General features: G+C 47.9%; 1 protein-coding gene across 1 annotated transcript in view; it reads left to right on the top strand.

Moving 5' to 3' along the window:
* LOC138373089 (uncharacterized) overlaps window positions 1–11,624 on the top strand; it is a 105,948-nt gene extending 94,324 nt beyond the window's left edge. Inside the window, exon 12 of the mRNA XM_069339114.1 lies at window positions 11,334–11,624. Coding sequence (XP_069195215.1) covers window positions 11,334–11,435 — 102 coding nt within the window. The 3' untranslated portion in view covers window positions 11,436–11,624. The remainder of the gene's footprint in view (window positions 1–11,333) is intronic.
* The last annotated feature ends 3,767 nt before the right edge of the window (window positions 11,625–15,391 follow it).

Below are 15,391 nucleotides of genomic sequence, written 5' to 3'. Positions count from 1 at the left end.
TTTACTCGTCCCCCTCGTGGTAGTTGTCGTCAGCCCCTCAGGGTTGTGAAGATTACCTTTGATGGTAGGACCCTTCCACCCTCTGTCATTCTTGCTGGTGCCAGGTGCTCTGTCCAGGAGTACATTCCTTCTCCTCGGCTCTGCAACAAGTGCTGGAGGTTTGGGCATGGTGCCCTCCGCTGCTCCGGGACTGTCTCTCTCTGTCCTTTGTGTGGTGGCGAAGGTCACTCTAAGTCGGAGTGCACTTCTCCCCAGGCTCGTTGCCTCAACTGCGGTGAGGCCCATCCTACCTTCTCCCGTGCGTGTGTCCATTACAAGCTTGAGGCAGCCGTCCTCAACTTGAAGCATCGGGAGCGTTTATCTTTTCCTGAGGCGAGACGCCAGGTTCGCCGGCTCCCGCCTTATGCTAATATCTCTTATGCTCGCGTGTTGCGCTCTTCCTCTCCTCGTCCTTCCCACCTTCACAACCGTTTCCGGGCCTTGGACCCTGATGCGCCCACTGCCCCCTCCTTTGTTCCTTTGGGTTCTCTCCCGAAGGATCCTCCTCCTGGTCCTCTGTCTGGGGTTCCCCTTCCTTCTACCCGGTCTGTCGTGTCTCCTGTGTCTTCTTTCTCGTCCCCCTCCCATCCTCTTCCTCCATCTATCGGCTCTCCCCACCGCCTGTCGGTGCGGGCGGATGTCCATCGCTCTCCTAACGGCCGTCGTGTGTGCTCTCGTTCGGCTTCTCCTGTTGAGACACTGGAATCCGTTGCCCGGTACGTAGTTGCTGGGACACCGGTCTCTTTAAGTCAGAAGCGTAAGCCTGGCTCCTCTCCTTCCTTTTTCCCGGCGGGTAAGAAGGCTTCGCTTTCTTCCTCAGCTCCTACTTCTGGCTCTGTTGCTCCTTCCCCTCCCGTTTCAGTGATTACGCCCCCTGTTCCTGCTATGGAGGTTTCTTTGGCCCCTGCTTCCCTTTCGGTTGCTGCTCTTGCTGGGGTGCGCTCCCCTCTTTCTACTCCCCCTCTTCCTGCTGCTGTCCTTGACTGCTCCTCTCCGTTGTCTCCTCCTCTTCCTCCTCCTCCGGATCCCGCCTGCCCTCCTCTGATCTGTTCTCCCGTTTCCTTCCCTCCGTCTTTGCTCAGTTTACCCATGCCCCCTAACCCTGACTTTGCTGACCCTGATATTCTTTAATGTGCTCTGTTGCTCTTTCGCCTTTGTTTCTTCCTTGTTCTCTGTTTTTGTCCTTTCTCTTCTCGTCGTTGTCCATTCTTCAATGGAACGTTCGAGGTTATTACGCCAATTTCCTCGAACTCCAACTTCTGATTTCACGGTTTTTGCCCCTTTGTGTCTGTCTCCAGGAGCCAATGCTTGGTGCTCGTCCTGGTCGTTTTCGTGGCTATTCCTTTCTCTCCCCCCCCCCCCCAGCCATTGCTGGGGCTTCTAATTCTTCTGCTCTCTTGATTCGTGCTGATGTTCCCTTTGTTCCTTTGCTTTTTCCTTCGCCTCTCCATTGTTCTGCTGCTCGTATCTTTGTGGGGAAATGGTACACAGTTTGTTCCATTTATCTCCCCCCGAGTGTCCCGCTCTCTCTTCCTGATTTGAAACACCTCCTAGACTCCTTGCCGGAGCCTGTGCTCCTGCTGGGTGACTTCAATTGTCGTCATTCTCTTTGGGGTGACGTTCTGACGAATACCCGGGGTCCCCTCCTTGAGCCGTTTCTCCTCTCTTCTTCCCTGTCTCTTCTGAATTCTGGTGAGCCCACTCATTTGGACTCTCGGACTCGCACCCTTTCTTGTCTTGATCTTTCTCTCTGCTCTTCTTCTCTTTACTTAGATTTCACGTGGCAGGTTCTTGATGACCTCCATGGAAGTGATCATTTCCCCATCCTTGTTTCCTTTTTCTCTTTTCGCCCTTCCCTCTCTTTCCCTAGGTGGCAGTTTGCTAAGGCAGATTGGACCCTATTTACCCTCAGTGCTGCTCTCTCTGACCTCTCCCTTCTGCCTCTCTCTCGCGCTCTCCTCCTTTTTCATGACACTGTCTTCAACGCTGCCCTCCGCTCTATTCCTCGCTCTTCCTCCCGGGGTCCACGGAAATGCGTTCCCTGGTGGAATGCGGACTGTGCTCAGGCTGTCCGCTGTAAGCGTGCAGCCTGGAAGAGGCACCGCCGTAGGCAGACGACCGATTCTTTTCTTTTCTTTCGGAAAGCGAGTGCGGTGGCCCGTAGGGCCATCTGTACGGCTAAACGTGAATGTTGGGCATCTTATGTCTCAACAATTACATCCGAAACCCCTCTGGCCCAGATCTGGAAGCGTATCCGCAAGATAGCGGGTAAGTTCGTTACCGATGTTTCACCGGTCCTTCACCTCCATGATACTCTTGTGGCGGACCCGTTGCAGGTCTCTTCCGAACTGGGTTCCCACTTTTCTTCTGTTAGCTCTGGTCTTCATCTTCCCCAATCTTTCCTTCTTCGTAAACCTGTCCTTGAGTCTCGTCCTTTAGATTTCTGCACTCATCTTCAGCTTCCCTATAATGATCCCTTCTCTCTCTCTGAACTTCGTTCTGCCCTGGCCCTCTGCGGTTCTACGGCGGCGGGCTCCGATGGTATTCATTATGAGATGCTTCGCCATCTCCCTCCGAGCACGTCTCAGTATTTACTGAGTCTGTATAATCGGATCTGGGAGTCGTCGTCAGTCCCTGAGGTCTGGCTCGATGCCGTTGTCCTCCCTGTTCGCAAACCGGGGTCTCTGGGTACTTCCCCTAAGGACTTTCGCCCTATTGCTCTCACAAGTTGTGTCTGCAAACTCTTTGAACGTATGGTTAACGTTCGTCTGATGTGGTTCCTGGAACACCATCACCTCCTCTCCCCTTCTCAATTTGGTTTCCGCAAGTGCCGCAGCACGACAGATGTCCTGGTGAACTTGGAGGTCTATATTCGTACTGCTTTTGCTGCGAAGACCTCCGTTGTTGCCGTCCTTTTTGACCTGGAAAAGGCTTACGACACCACTTGGCGTTATCATATCCTATCTCAACTTCATTCTTTTGGCCTTCGTGGTCATCTCCCTCTCTTTCTCCGCAGCTTCCTCTCTCGTCGTTCCTTTCGGGTGCGCCTTGGTACCGCTCTCTCTCCCTCTTTTCAGCAATACGAAGGTGTGCCCCAGGGTAGTGTTCTGAGCACTACTCTTTTTCTGGTTGCCCTCAATGGTCTTCTTTCCTCTCTTCCTTCTGGTGTCTTCTCCGCTCTCTATGTCGATGATCTTACCCTTTGTTGTCAGGGTGATGATTCGCCTCTCCTTCAACGCCGGCTTCAACTTGCAATTGATGCCGTGTCGTCTTGGACCACATATCATGGCATCAAGTTCTCTGCTTCTAAGACTTGTGCCATGACTTTTACGCGGAAACGGGTTGTTCTTCGTCCCTCTTTGTCACTTTATGGTCATCCCCTTGAATACAAAGATTCCGCGAAGCTTTTGGGGTTATTCCTTGACACTCGTTTGTCTTGGTCTCCCCATATCTCTTATCTCCGTGTTGAGTGCTCTAAGGCCCTTACCCTCCTTCGGGTCTTGTCCCATACTTCTTGGGGGGGGCAGATAGGCGCACTCTCCTTACTTTACATTCCTCTCTCGTCCTTGTCTAAGCTCGATTATGGTTGCCCTGCTTACTCGTCTGCTTCTCCTTCTACTCTTCGCCGTCTTGATGCTTTGCACCACACTGGGTTGCGCCTCAGTTCTGGTGCCTTTCGTTCGACTCCCATCCTTAGCTTGTATGTTGACACTGGCTTCCTGTCTCTCCAGGACCGCCGTGATCGCTACTGTCTTCACTATCTTGCGCGGTCCTTGCAACATCCTTCCTCTCGCCTCTGTCGTGCTTTAACTTTTACCCCTCTTGCAGTTCCTGTTCCTCTTCACCACCTCCCTCTTTCTGTCCGGTTATCTCGCCTGCAGGATTCTCTTTCCGTTCGTATTTCTGATGTTTCTCCTCGTGTTGTTCCTTCTTTGCCCCCGTGGAGGGTCCCTCTTCCGCGGTTTTGTACATCCTTGACCCGTATCACTAAAGCTTTTACCCCTCCTACGGTTCTAAAACGCCTTTTCCTCGAGCACTTTTCTTCTCACTCCCGCTCCGTTTCTGTCTGCACCGATGGGTCTAAGTCAGGGGACGGTGTTGGCTACTCTGTTGTTTTTCCTGATCGCACTTATATGTGTCGCTTGCCTCCGGAGACTAGCATCTTTACAGCGGAACTTTATGCTATTCTCTATGCTTTCTCGTTGTCAGTCTTCCTTTGTAGTTGTTGTTGTTGACTCTCGTAGTGCCCTCATGGCTCTCGGGTCCTTTAATCCGGTTCATCCAGTAGTTGTCGAGATCCAGCATTGGCTGTATCTCGTTCACAGTAAATTTAAGTCAGTTGAGTTTTGTTGGGTTCCCAGCCATATTGGTGTGTCTTTAAATGAGCGTGCGGATGCTGCCGCCAAGGAAGCTGTCCGCTCTTGTCCTATCTCTGGTAAAGGCATTCCGTATTCCGACTTTTACCCGGTTATCCATTCCTCAGTCCTTACCCGTTGGCAGGCTTCTTGGTTGTCTGTTACTGGTAACAAGCTACGTACTCTTAAATGTTGTGTTTCCTCGTGGCAGTCCTCCTTCCACTGTAACCGGCGGTGGGAACAGCTCTGGGGAGGTTGCGTATTGGCCATACTCGCTTAACCCATGGTCACTTGATGGAGCGCCGCCCTGCTCCTTATTGTCCTAGTTGCATTGTCCCTCTTACAGTCGTGCATGTCCTTCTTGAATGTCCTGACTTCCAGGACGAGCGTGTGTCTTGCTTTCCGACTGCCCCTCGCGGTCACCTGTCCCTCGATAGAATTCTTGGTGACTTGGATACTTTTGATATCGTTCGCCTTATGCGTTTTTGTTCTCGTATTGGCATCCTTGGTGATATTTAGCGCCCTCTGATTATTTTGCATATTTGATGGTGCTACATAGCCTTCCCGGTTTGGTGCCTTCTTTTGATAGTTACTTACTTACTTACCGAATTTTTTCAATGTCTCTGATTTTTCATACTTTTTTTGCTGTAATATTATTCAATAGTGTGTAGTTTGATATTTATATAATAAAATGAGTGAATCATCGCTGTACTAAAAAATATGGTGTGCATATTGTTCATTCAATTATGTTCATCAATCAGTGAACAAATACTTTGTCGGTTATTACATTATAAGCACAGGTTATATATAAGTATCTGCATGTTTTGTTCACTATAACGAACCACTAAGTAGCTATTATGAGTCAAAAAGTAACGAGGAGTGACCGCCGTTTACCAGCCAGCCACTCCCGCCCTCCCTCCAGTCATCTGACTCACCCACATTCTCTTCCCACAATAATGTTTTTGCTATAATTCACTATATACAGACGTTATATATAAGTATCTACATGTTTTGTTCACCATAACTGTACATCTAAGCTTGTATGGTGAGTAAAGGCACAAAGATGTGGCTACTCACACAGTCAGCTGATCGGCGGCCGCCCTCAAGGCCAGACGCACTAATATTTCTCCTCCAACAATAGTGTGTGGTGTTATTACGCTATATACACACATTTTATATAAATATCTACCTGTTTTATTCACCATACTTGTACAAATAAACTGGTATGGTGCCCAAAGACCATCGTGGTATCCAGTAAATAACACCGTCGTCTGCACAGTGGCGTCATGCAGACGACGCCACCGCCCTCACCAAAATGGCGGCTCCAAACCTTCTCTTGCTGTTTATACCCTCTATACACACGTTATATATAAGTATCTACATTTGTGTTCACCATAGCGAACCACTAAGCTGGTATGCTGAGTGCAGTCAATAAAAGGTGGCCACACACAGTCAAAAGACATCGCCACCACCCTCCCTCCCACAGCATTACTCCTCCCTCCATGGCGCACAGCGCTAAATATCACCACAATCCTGCTATTATCAGAACCCTGGTCAGCTTTATCACAGTCAGGGGTCTTCTGTAATAATATCATCGCTACATAGTAGCATGAACAAGTATAATTTGGCATTTTTAGGCGATGCTGTGGTCACAAGCAGAACAGCAGTGCTGTTAGCTCATGCTGCATGCATCAGGCTTGGTTGCTCACTCAATACTGAGGCCAATAACACCCGGGAGTTTGGCCCACGATTTTAAAAAAAAATGGCGTCTGTTTACAAGAGCCCTGATGAAGGTGTGGTGAACCCCGTGTATCCGTGGGCTGTTTAAATCTTGGGTAGTACTCCAACACATCATATGACGTGATGCGCAGTTGACTGGAACAACGTCCAGCACGTCATATGACGTGATGCGCATTTTAAGGGTTAAATTTACCTTTAGGTGTTCTTTCACTAGCACAGCAACACCACCGCCTTTCCTAATTTTTCTGTCTCGTCTCCAAACTGAGTAACCCCTTCAGAATATGACCTCATTTAAAATATCATCTTCAAGTTTTGTCTCCATAAGTGCAACAATGTCTGGTGTCTGCAGCTGTAATACATGATACATGGAGTCGAGTTGAGGTCGAGGGAGGGGGTAGACGTACCGTGCGCGCTCCGTTAAAATCGTGACATTAACAGGGATTCGTAGGACTACTGCCGTGGACTACTGATTACAGACATAAAAGCTGGAAAATTGAAAATAGTCATTAACAATAGAACTTTGTGTTAAATAGAGAATAAACGGGAGACCACGTGTGAGCCAGTGAACGAGGCTTTGTGTACATGCGTGTATTAGGATAAAAAAAAACGAAAAAAAAAAATAGTGAACAGTGATTCGTGGAACAGTGATGTGGAACGGGTATCACAACAACATATAAGTTGGAAGTGAATATTATAAATATAGAACACTAGAAATATAAAATAGTGGCAAGAGGCGGCATCAGTGGTTATAAATCGGGTAACTGGAAACTGGTGACATCAACCTGGGCCACAAGAGGTCACCTGTACTGACCGGGGGACCAGCCTCGCTACCTACGCTAAGTACCTGCCATAAAGTTTGAACAAAATAACACACATAATATTACAAATATACGATATACATATAATATTAAACATATAAATATATATACATATATATTGTTACAAATATACAATATACATATAATATTATAAATATATAGATATATACAACAAAACAAGGCAATATGGGAGTAAATAAACAAATTTGTGGCCACTGTAACAACTTCTTAAAGACGAAGGTAACGGGAATTGAATGTTATATCTGTAAGACTAGATTCCATTCGGCTTGTACAGGAGTGAGTAACACTACGGCACTGAGAGATGGCCACTTGCTCTGGGTGTGTAAAAATGACCTGCCAGCTTGGAATATCCTAAAAAACCTTCTAGATAACATGACGCATGATCGGAAAACATCATTCATTGGAAGCCTACCAGCCATCCAGAAGGAGTGGGAAAGGAACAACAATTCTAATATACAAGGGGCGGAGGCTATAGTCAGGGATGAAACTGAGGCTGAAACTCAGGAAGTTGCAAACTCTGACTCAGTAGGCCTGGATGTAGATGACAGTAAACTAGAAAGTGTACCAGACAGCACTGACAGCTCGATAGGTACAGACACCACGACGGTTCTCGATAGAGCAATTCAGAACAGAAGGACAGACTTATGCAAATTTTATGCAAAGGGCATATGCAGACATAGATATGCTGGTAATAAGAAAGGATTAGAATGCAGTTACCAACATCCCAAAAAATGTTTAAATATGCTTAGGAAAGGTGAGTGTCGATTTGGATCAATATGTAGGTTTTTCCATCCTGACATGTGCCAAACCTCACTGGAGGACAGAAAATGCTATGACCTTAGCTGCCCACACTTTCACGTGAAAGGCACGGAACGCTACATAAAGAGTGGCAAGCAGGATAATGAATTTGGAGGAAACTATAAATTTTTTATACCAGACCGGCAGAGAATTCAAAAGGAGCAGCATGGAGAGTGTATGGAACTGGATGCCAGATCCACTGGCATTCCAGAATTACAGATACAATTACCCACCGAAAGGGAACTACAACTACGACAGAAAACTGCCCTACAACAATCAGTACTGGTCAGAACAAACTCATTATGTCCACGATTAATGGACGTGCCGAAAAAGTCTCCCATTCAAACTATCACTAATAGAGTAACCTCATTCATCTTCGCCAACATACAAGGACTGAAAACAAGAACAAACAACAAAGTACAGTTCATAAATGGCCTCCTCACGGAGTCAAATGCAGTATTTGGAGCTTTCACAGAAACCCATGCAGGGGAATTGTTGGACAGTGAGATCTGGATTCCAGGATATAACCTATACAGGTGTGATAGGAAAATTAGGTCACATGGAGGAGTGGGTCTGTATATTAGGGAAGACCTTGTATGCTCGGAGCTCCTAAACGTTACAAATGAGGTGGTAGAGGTACTGGGATTAAAAATAGAGAAAATAAATTTAGTGATTATACTAATATACAAACCGCCAGATGCAACGGCTGAGGAATTCACAGAACAGATAAGCAAAATAGAGAATAGCCTTGATAATTTGGAGAACCCGATACCTGATATTATTTTCCTAGGTGACTTTCAACTTGCCTAGTCTCAGGTGGAAAATAGCAAACAATAATATTATACCAGGAAATCTATCAGGACCTAACCAACCACAGATTAGAGAACTACTTAGATTCTGTGACAAATTTTCACTCAATCAGCAGATATCGGAGCCAACGAGAAATGAAAATATTCTAGATCTGGTCTTTACGAACAATGAAGACATTATCAGAGACATTACGATATCAGATACCACATACTCAGATCACAAACTCATTGAAGTGCAAACGACCATCAATACTCAGAATAGACCTAAAACGTTGATAAAGCGAGAGGGGCTATTCAGTAAATTCAATTTTAATAATAAAAGGATAGACTGGGAGATAATAAACAGGGAACTTACAAACATTCCATGGGGAACTGTTCTAAATAATACAAGTCCTACAGAAGGAATAGAAAAACTTACTTCAGAAGCGTATCAAGTCTGAAACATGTTCCTTTGAGGAAAGCCAGAAAGAGATCTAACGTAGAAAGAGAACGCAGACGACACTATAAACGCAGGAAAAAAATAACGGAACTGCTTATGCAGACACGAATTTCCCGTCAAAGAAGGAATAATTTAAATAGGGAGATTGAAGAAATCGAGCGGAAATTGAAACACTCATATGAAACTGAAGAAAGGCAGTTAGAACAGAAAGCAATTCAGGAAATAAAGAAAAATCCAAAATATTTTTTCTCATATGCGAAATCAAAAGCAAAAACCACTGCCAGTATTGGACCTATTCGTACAAGTGAAGGTTCATACACGGAGGATGACAAAGAAATTAGTGAAATCCTAAAAAAGCAGTATGAGGACATGTTTAGCACTCCAATAAACAACATGAAGGTGGAAGATCCAGACAATTTCTTTATGCGGGATATTCAAACCCCGGTAAATATAACTGATATAAACACGAGCGCACTAAATTTTGAAAAAGAAATTGAAAACATGCCCATGCACTCGGCCCCAGGTCCAGACTCATGGAATTCAATATTTATAAAGAAATGCAAAGTGCCGGTAGCACAGGCACTCAGTATAGTGTGGAGGAAGAGCTTGGACACGGGGGAGATACCAGATGCACTTAAAGTAGCAGACATAGCCCCTCTACACAAGGGAGGGAGCAAAGCATTGGCAAAAAATTATAGACCAGTTGCACTAACATCGCACATCATAAAAGTATTTGAGAGAGTGATTAGGAGTCAGGTCACCAATTTCATGGAGACCAATGACCTTCATAACCCAGGCCAACATGGATTTCGAGCGGGAAGATCGTGCCTCTCACAGCTACTTGAGCACTACGACAAAGTCACTGAGGCATTAGAAGAGAAACAGAATGCTGATGTGATATACACGGACTTCGTAAAGGCCTTCGATAAATGTGACCATGGCGTGATAGCACACAAAATGAAGTCAATGGGAATAACCGGTAAAGTAGGACGCTGGATACTCAGTTTTCTGTCAAACAGGACTCAGCGAGTAACTGTCAACCATATAAAATCTAGTCCAAGTGCAGTGAAAAGCTCTGTACCTCAGGGTACAGTCCTTGCACCACTGCTTTTCCTTATTCTCATATCAGATATAGACAAAAATACAAGTCACAGCTTCGTATCATCCTTTGCAGATGACACAAAAATCAGTATGAAAATTACCTCGGCTGAGGACATTGAAAAACTTCAAGCTGATATTAATAAAGTTTTCGACTGGGCATCAGAAAATAACATGATGTTTAACAGTGATAAATTCCAGGTACTCAGGTACGGTAAAAATGAGGACCTTAAACATAATACAGAGTACAAAACACAATCAAATGTACCCATAGTAGGAAAACAGCATGTAAAGGATTTGGGAATAATAATGTCTGACGACCTAACGTTTAAGGAGCATAACCAAGCAAATATTGCGACAGCCAGAAAAATGATTGGATGGATTACGAGAACTTTCAAATCCAGGGATCCCATCACAATGGTTGTACTCTTCAAGGCACTTGTGTTGTCCCGTCTTGAGTACTGCTCAGTACTCACTTCCCCCTTCAAAGCAGGAGAGATTGCTGAAATAGAGGGAATACAGAGAACATATACGGCACGCATAGACGCAATAAAGCACCTAAATTATTGGGATCGTCTCAAAGCCCTCCAAATGTACTCACTAGAAAGAAGACGAGAGAGATATCAAATAATATACACCTGGAAGATACTGGAGGGCCAAGTACCAAATCTACACAGTAAAATAACAACGTACTGGAGTGAACGACATGGAAGAAAATGTAGAATAGAACCAATGAAGAGCAGAGGTGCCATAGGCACAATCAGAGAACACTGTATAAACATCAGAGGTCCGCGGTTGTTCAACGTCCTCCCAGCAAGCATAAGAAATATTGCCGGAACAACCGTGGACATTTTCAAGAGGAAACTAGATTTATTCCTCCAAGGAGTGCCGGACCAACCGGGCTGTGGTGGGTATGTGGGCCTGCGGGCCGCTCCAAGCAACAGCCTGGTGGACCAAACTCTCACAAGTCGAGCCTGGCCTCGGGCTGGGCTTGGGGAGTAGACGAACTCCCAGAACCCCATCAACCAGGTATCAACCAGGTATGACTTAACTCTAGTATCTTTGATCTCACCCCATCTATGTTGGTGTATGCAATTTTCAGGAACATGTTTCCCCCTCTCCTTATTCTTCACACCCCCTTTCTCTAGTGATTTTGTTGGTTTGTGTAATTTATATAAACATAATTAAATATTAATTCATGTTAATGTCTTTTCAGGGAAAACTAGCAACTGACGAAACAATCCTTCAAATACAAGATGGGCAAGATGAGGCCATTCAAATACAAGATGGGCAAGATAATGCCCAGGATGTCTACTAAGAAAGAATTATCAGTGATATCAGTGTTTCTTTATCTTCACACTCTTGTTATATGGTCTTCTCTGGTCTCCTCTTTATTTTCTCTCCTCTCACAAATGTCCTTTCTGTGGGGAGCCCCGTTGGCTCCCTGGAGCTTTATCAGGCTGATATGCTAATGTTAGACTTTGGCATCACTCATGTGTATGGAGTTCTAGGGTCTACCGGGGACCACAGCCAGAACCTGGCCCCCTCAGAGAGGCAAGGGGAGCAGTGGCCTATAGAAACCCCCGTGTGGTTGGAAGCATTCTATGTCTGCCATCGACCGGGTCAAGAATCCAGAAAGGTAAGCATTCTAAAACAAACTCCTATTCTGGTTAAAATTGCTACCAAAAGCTGAACTAGTGGATAGAACTCCCCAACAGAAAACAAGCAAACTAGTATGACGTCACTGCGCCGCTGTCTGCACAGCTCCTCCCCCTCCCCAGGAGAGAAAAGGGGCAGCCCCAGACCTCTCACGCCAGCTATCCACCCATTAGTTCTTCGGCTGATGCTAAAGGCACCGATTGTGTGCTCCGGCTCCAATAGTTGTTGGCTCCAATAGTTGTTGGCTCCAATAGTTGTTTCAGCACGCTACCTAGAGTGTGGTGTCTGTCTTCTAGGTGGTGCGTGAGCCGGGAGCGAATCTCCAGTACTCTGGCTGCATTCGCCTAGGGCTCCCTTCCCTAGGTGCCCTGTAAGTACTGCCCTTGGGGCTTGGGGGCCATCTTCCACAAGTTCCTTGGGTTCTGCCCCTGCTAGGCCGTTTGCTGCTTGGTTTTCGGCCGCTCTTTGTGTGCTCGGGTGTTCTGCCTCCCTTGTTCGCCTAAACGTAAGGGGCAGTTTTGCACTGGTGGGCGCAGGGTACTGTGCAGCTTGTTTCCACCAATCATGGCGGCCGGCTCAGTTCCACTTGGGTACGCTGTCCTCTTGCATGGTTTTCTTTTTATTTGTGTTTTATCTACCTGGTGGGGGGTCTGCCTTCGTTCTTGCCTCTTGTGTTCTGAGTATTTTTCTGGTGGTTCCCCCTGCTAGGTCCCCGTGAGTGTACACGTCCCGGGGGTTCGGCTCTTAGAAAGTTGTTTGGTAGCTTTGGGTGCCGGTTAGTACCCTGCTTGGGATTACCCGAGTGCGAGTCCTCTTATAGTAAACGCTCGGGACCCTGGGAAACCCCTGGGGGCATGCGAGTCCGATGGATGTGACCCCGGAGCCCCCCCTCGCTTCCGGCGAGTTTGAGAGTTGCTCTCACCCCTTGTCTCAGGGTAACTGTTTTGCCTCCATCTGCTGCCTGTGGGGTCGGTGACACCTTCGACCCGGAGTCCTGCGAGTTTTGTTGCTCGTTGTGGCTCGGTTACCCAGTTGTGCTGACTAAGCGGGTGTGGGCAGCAGGGGCATTGCACTTTGAGCCTTGGTGGTGGCAACGCTCTCATTTGTTTGCTCCCCGGGCAGTCCCGTTTTGGTTCGTGTTGGGACTTGGGGGTGTTGGTTGCTTCAGTTCCTTCCATTCCCCCCCTTGTCTTTCCCTTGGATCCCCCCTTCCTGCCTACATCCGGTTACTTAACGTTTGTGGGTTCGGGGCGGGATTCGATGGTTTTGAGACTCGAGCAGTCTCTAGGAATTCCCCTTCTAGGGTAGTGATGGGGGCATTTGAGCCTGTTCCTCCAGCCGTGTTGTAAAGAGTCTGCCAGTGGGCTCCCTTCCTTAGTATTTTCGCGGCTGTCCCGGTTTTCTGGTATGACCGGGGCTTTGGGGGGACGGCTCAGCCCCGGGGCCTGTCGTGTGGGTTCCCGGGGCTGGGGAGGGGCTGACTTGGGGGGCCTTGGCTCCGTAGGGGGTTTTCTCCCCCTCTAGGCGGGGCTTGTGGTTACGCGGAGAGGGGTTTTTCCTCCCCTCTCACCGTACGTGTTGTTGGGCGTCGGCCCCTCCCCGGGCTCAGTTCCTTGTCCTTTGAGTCAGGTGGATGCTCCCCCCTTTTTTTGGGACAGTGTCTTCGTCATGTTTCCCCGTTCTTGGGGTTCTACGTGACTTTTGGTCTCGGGTGCGACTGTGCCTTTGTGTGCCTTCAGGACTGGTGTTTGCTTCTGTGTTCTCAAGGGTTCGGGGAGGTTTTTGCTACTTCCCATATTATTGGAACGTCTGTCGGCTCCTAGTTTGGGTCGCCATATTGGGCTACTTATAGCCCAGTTGGGCTACTGGTGGCCCGGTTGGGTTCCCTTTGGGCTACTTGTCTTTGCTTAGTTGGCCGATTTTGTTGTCGCTGCTTCCTCTTTTGGCTCCTTTCCCATGTGATGGGTTGTTTTTCTACTTCGTGGTTCCCTAGGGTTGCGTTCTGTTTGGCTACTTTTGTGCAGTAGTTCTGGTTGGCGCCTTCCCGCAGAGCAGGTTGTGTGGTTCGGCCAGCGTGTCCTGCGCATGAGCCATGGGAGTTTTGGTCGTGGCAGCGTGTTTCCGTGCTGGTGTTTTGCGCCCTATTTTCTCTGGTGCTTTGCCTCTCGCTCTTCTCCTTTCTCCGGTATGTGCCCCTTCGCTCCGGGGAGGACGCCGAGGTTTTCCCTATATCAATCGTGTGGGCCTCCTACTTCACGTCTACCCTGCTCTCCTGCGTGTCCGGCTCTGGCTTCTTCACCTGGCGGTGCTCTCAGGATCTTCTGGGCACTGTTGGGTCGTATCACGTTTGTGCCTCCGTTCGACAGGCGAGTTTCTGTGGTCTGGCGTCTTTCGGCTGGATGCGAAGATGTTTATATACCTGTCTTTATTAAGGTATATTTATTTACGAATGAGACCGTTAGCAAACCGGTGACTGGTTGTTAGCACACCCCTGGTTGTTTCCTGGGGTTTGAGCTTTGGCTCTTTCGTCCTGCCTCTCCCCAGTCGCTTCACTGGCACCTCCTTTGGTCAGTTTTGCCTGCACTTGCTGCTGTAGGGGGGGTGGTCGGTTTCTACCGCTTCCCTTCCTTGTGCGTTCCCTTTGTTTCCTCCTCTGCCGCAGGGGTGTTCTTCGTGCGTTCCTTGGCTTCTTGGGTGTTCTTTCAGCCTGTGTCCTATGGTGCACTTAAGTGTCTTGGTCTGTTTTCGTTGCTCGTACCCCCTTGGTTTGGGTGGCAACCCTTACATCTTCTTCGGTTTTCCTGGCTTGCCCTGCTGGTTGGCTTTTCAGGGTCTTGCGATGTTTCGTGTCGGACCCGTCATTTCTTATCTCCTGGCGGGTTTGCTTTGGGGAGTTTTCTGTTTGGCAGAGGTTCCATCTCCTTTGTGCTGCCTGGGCTTTAGTGGTCGCGCCTGAGATCTTCCCATGGCTCCGCCTTTTCCTGGGCTCAGAGGAGCCTTGTAGGGGCTGATTTCGTTCTTCCTCGCGTATCTCTCCTCTGGTTGGTGGTCTTGTGGCTTCGTTGTAGGTGTCCCACCTGTGTACTACTTCTTGGCGGCAGTATGGGGTATTTTGGCGGTCCTTCCTTTTCCTCCTGTCCATTCTTAGGTGGCTGCAGTTGTTAGCGTCGGCTTGATTTTTCTGGTGGGGGTTGGGGGCCGTCGTCTTGCCAAATACTATCGCCTTGTTTCGTGCGGCGCTAGCGGAGCCGCTTCGGCTTGCTTTCGGTCATGGTGTTGCTTCTGCACCGTTAGTAAGCTGTCTCGTGCGTTGTTTCACCTCCGGCCTGTTCGTGCGCCGCTTGCATCATCCTGGTCTCTGGTCAGGGTGCTCTGTCTTCTCCTCGGTTGGTGGTGCCCCTTCGGTTCCGGTTTGATTTTGTCGGCTCTTTTTTTTTCCTGTTGGCATTTGCCTCTGGGGGTCGGGTCGCTGGGCTTGTTGCTCCTCCGCAGGGGTTTTTCTGCTCCTTCGGTTTTGGGGTTTTTGGTTGTTCGGTGGCAGCAATCTCCATCTTTTCTGGCACGTGATGGGGCTGCTGCATTCTGGAGGAGTCCTTGGGTTGTTGGTGCTTGGTT

Source organism: Procambarus clarkii, chromosome 41 (assembly GCF_040958095.1).
Source record: "Procambarus clarkii isolate CNS0578487 chromosome 41, FALCON_Pclarkii_2.0, whole genome shotgun sequence".
Lineage (NCBI taxonomy): Eukaryota > Metazoa > Arthropoda > Malacostraca > Decapoda > Cambaridae > Procambarus > Procambarus clarkii.
This window is presented reverse-complemented; position numbering and strand designations above follow the sequence as displayed.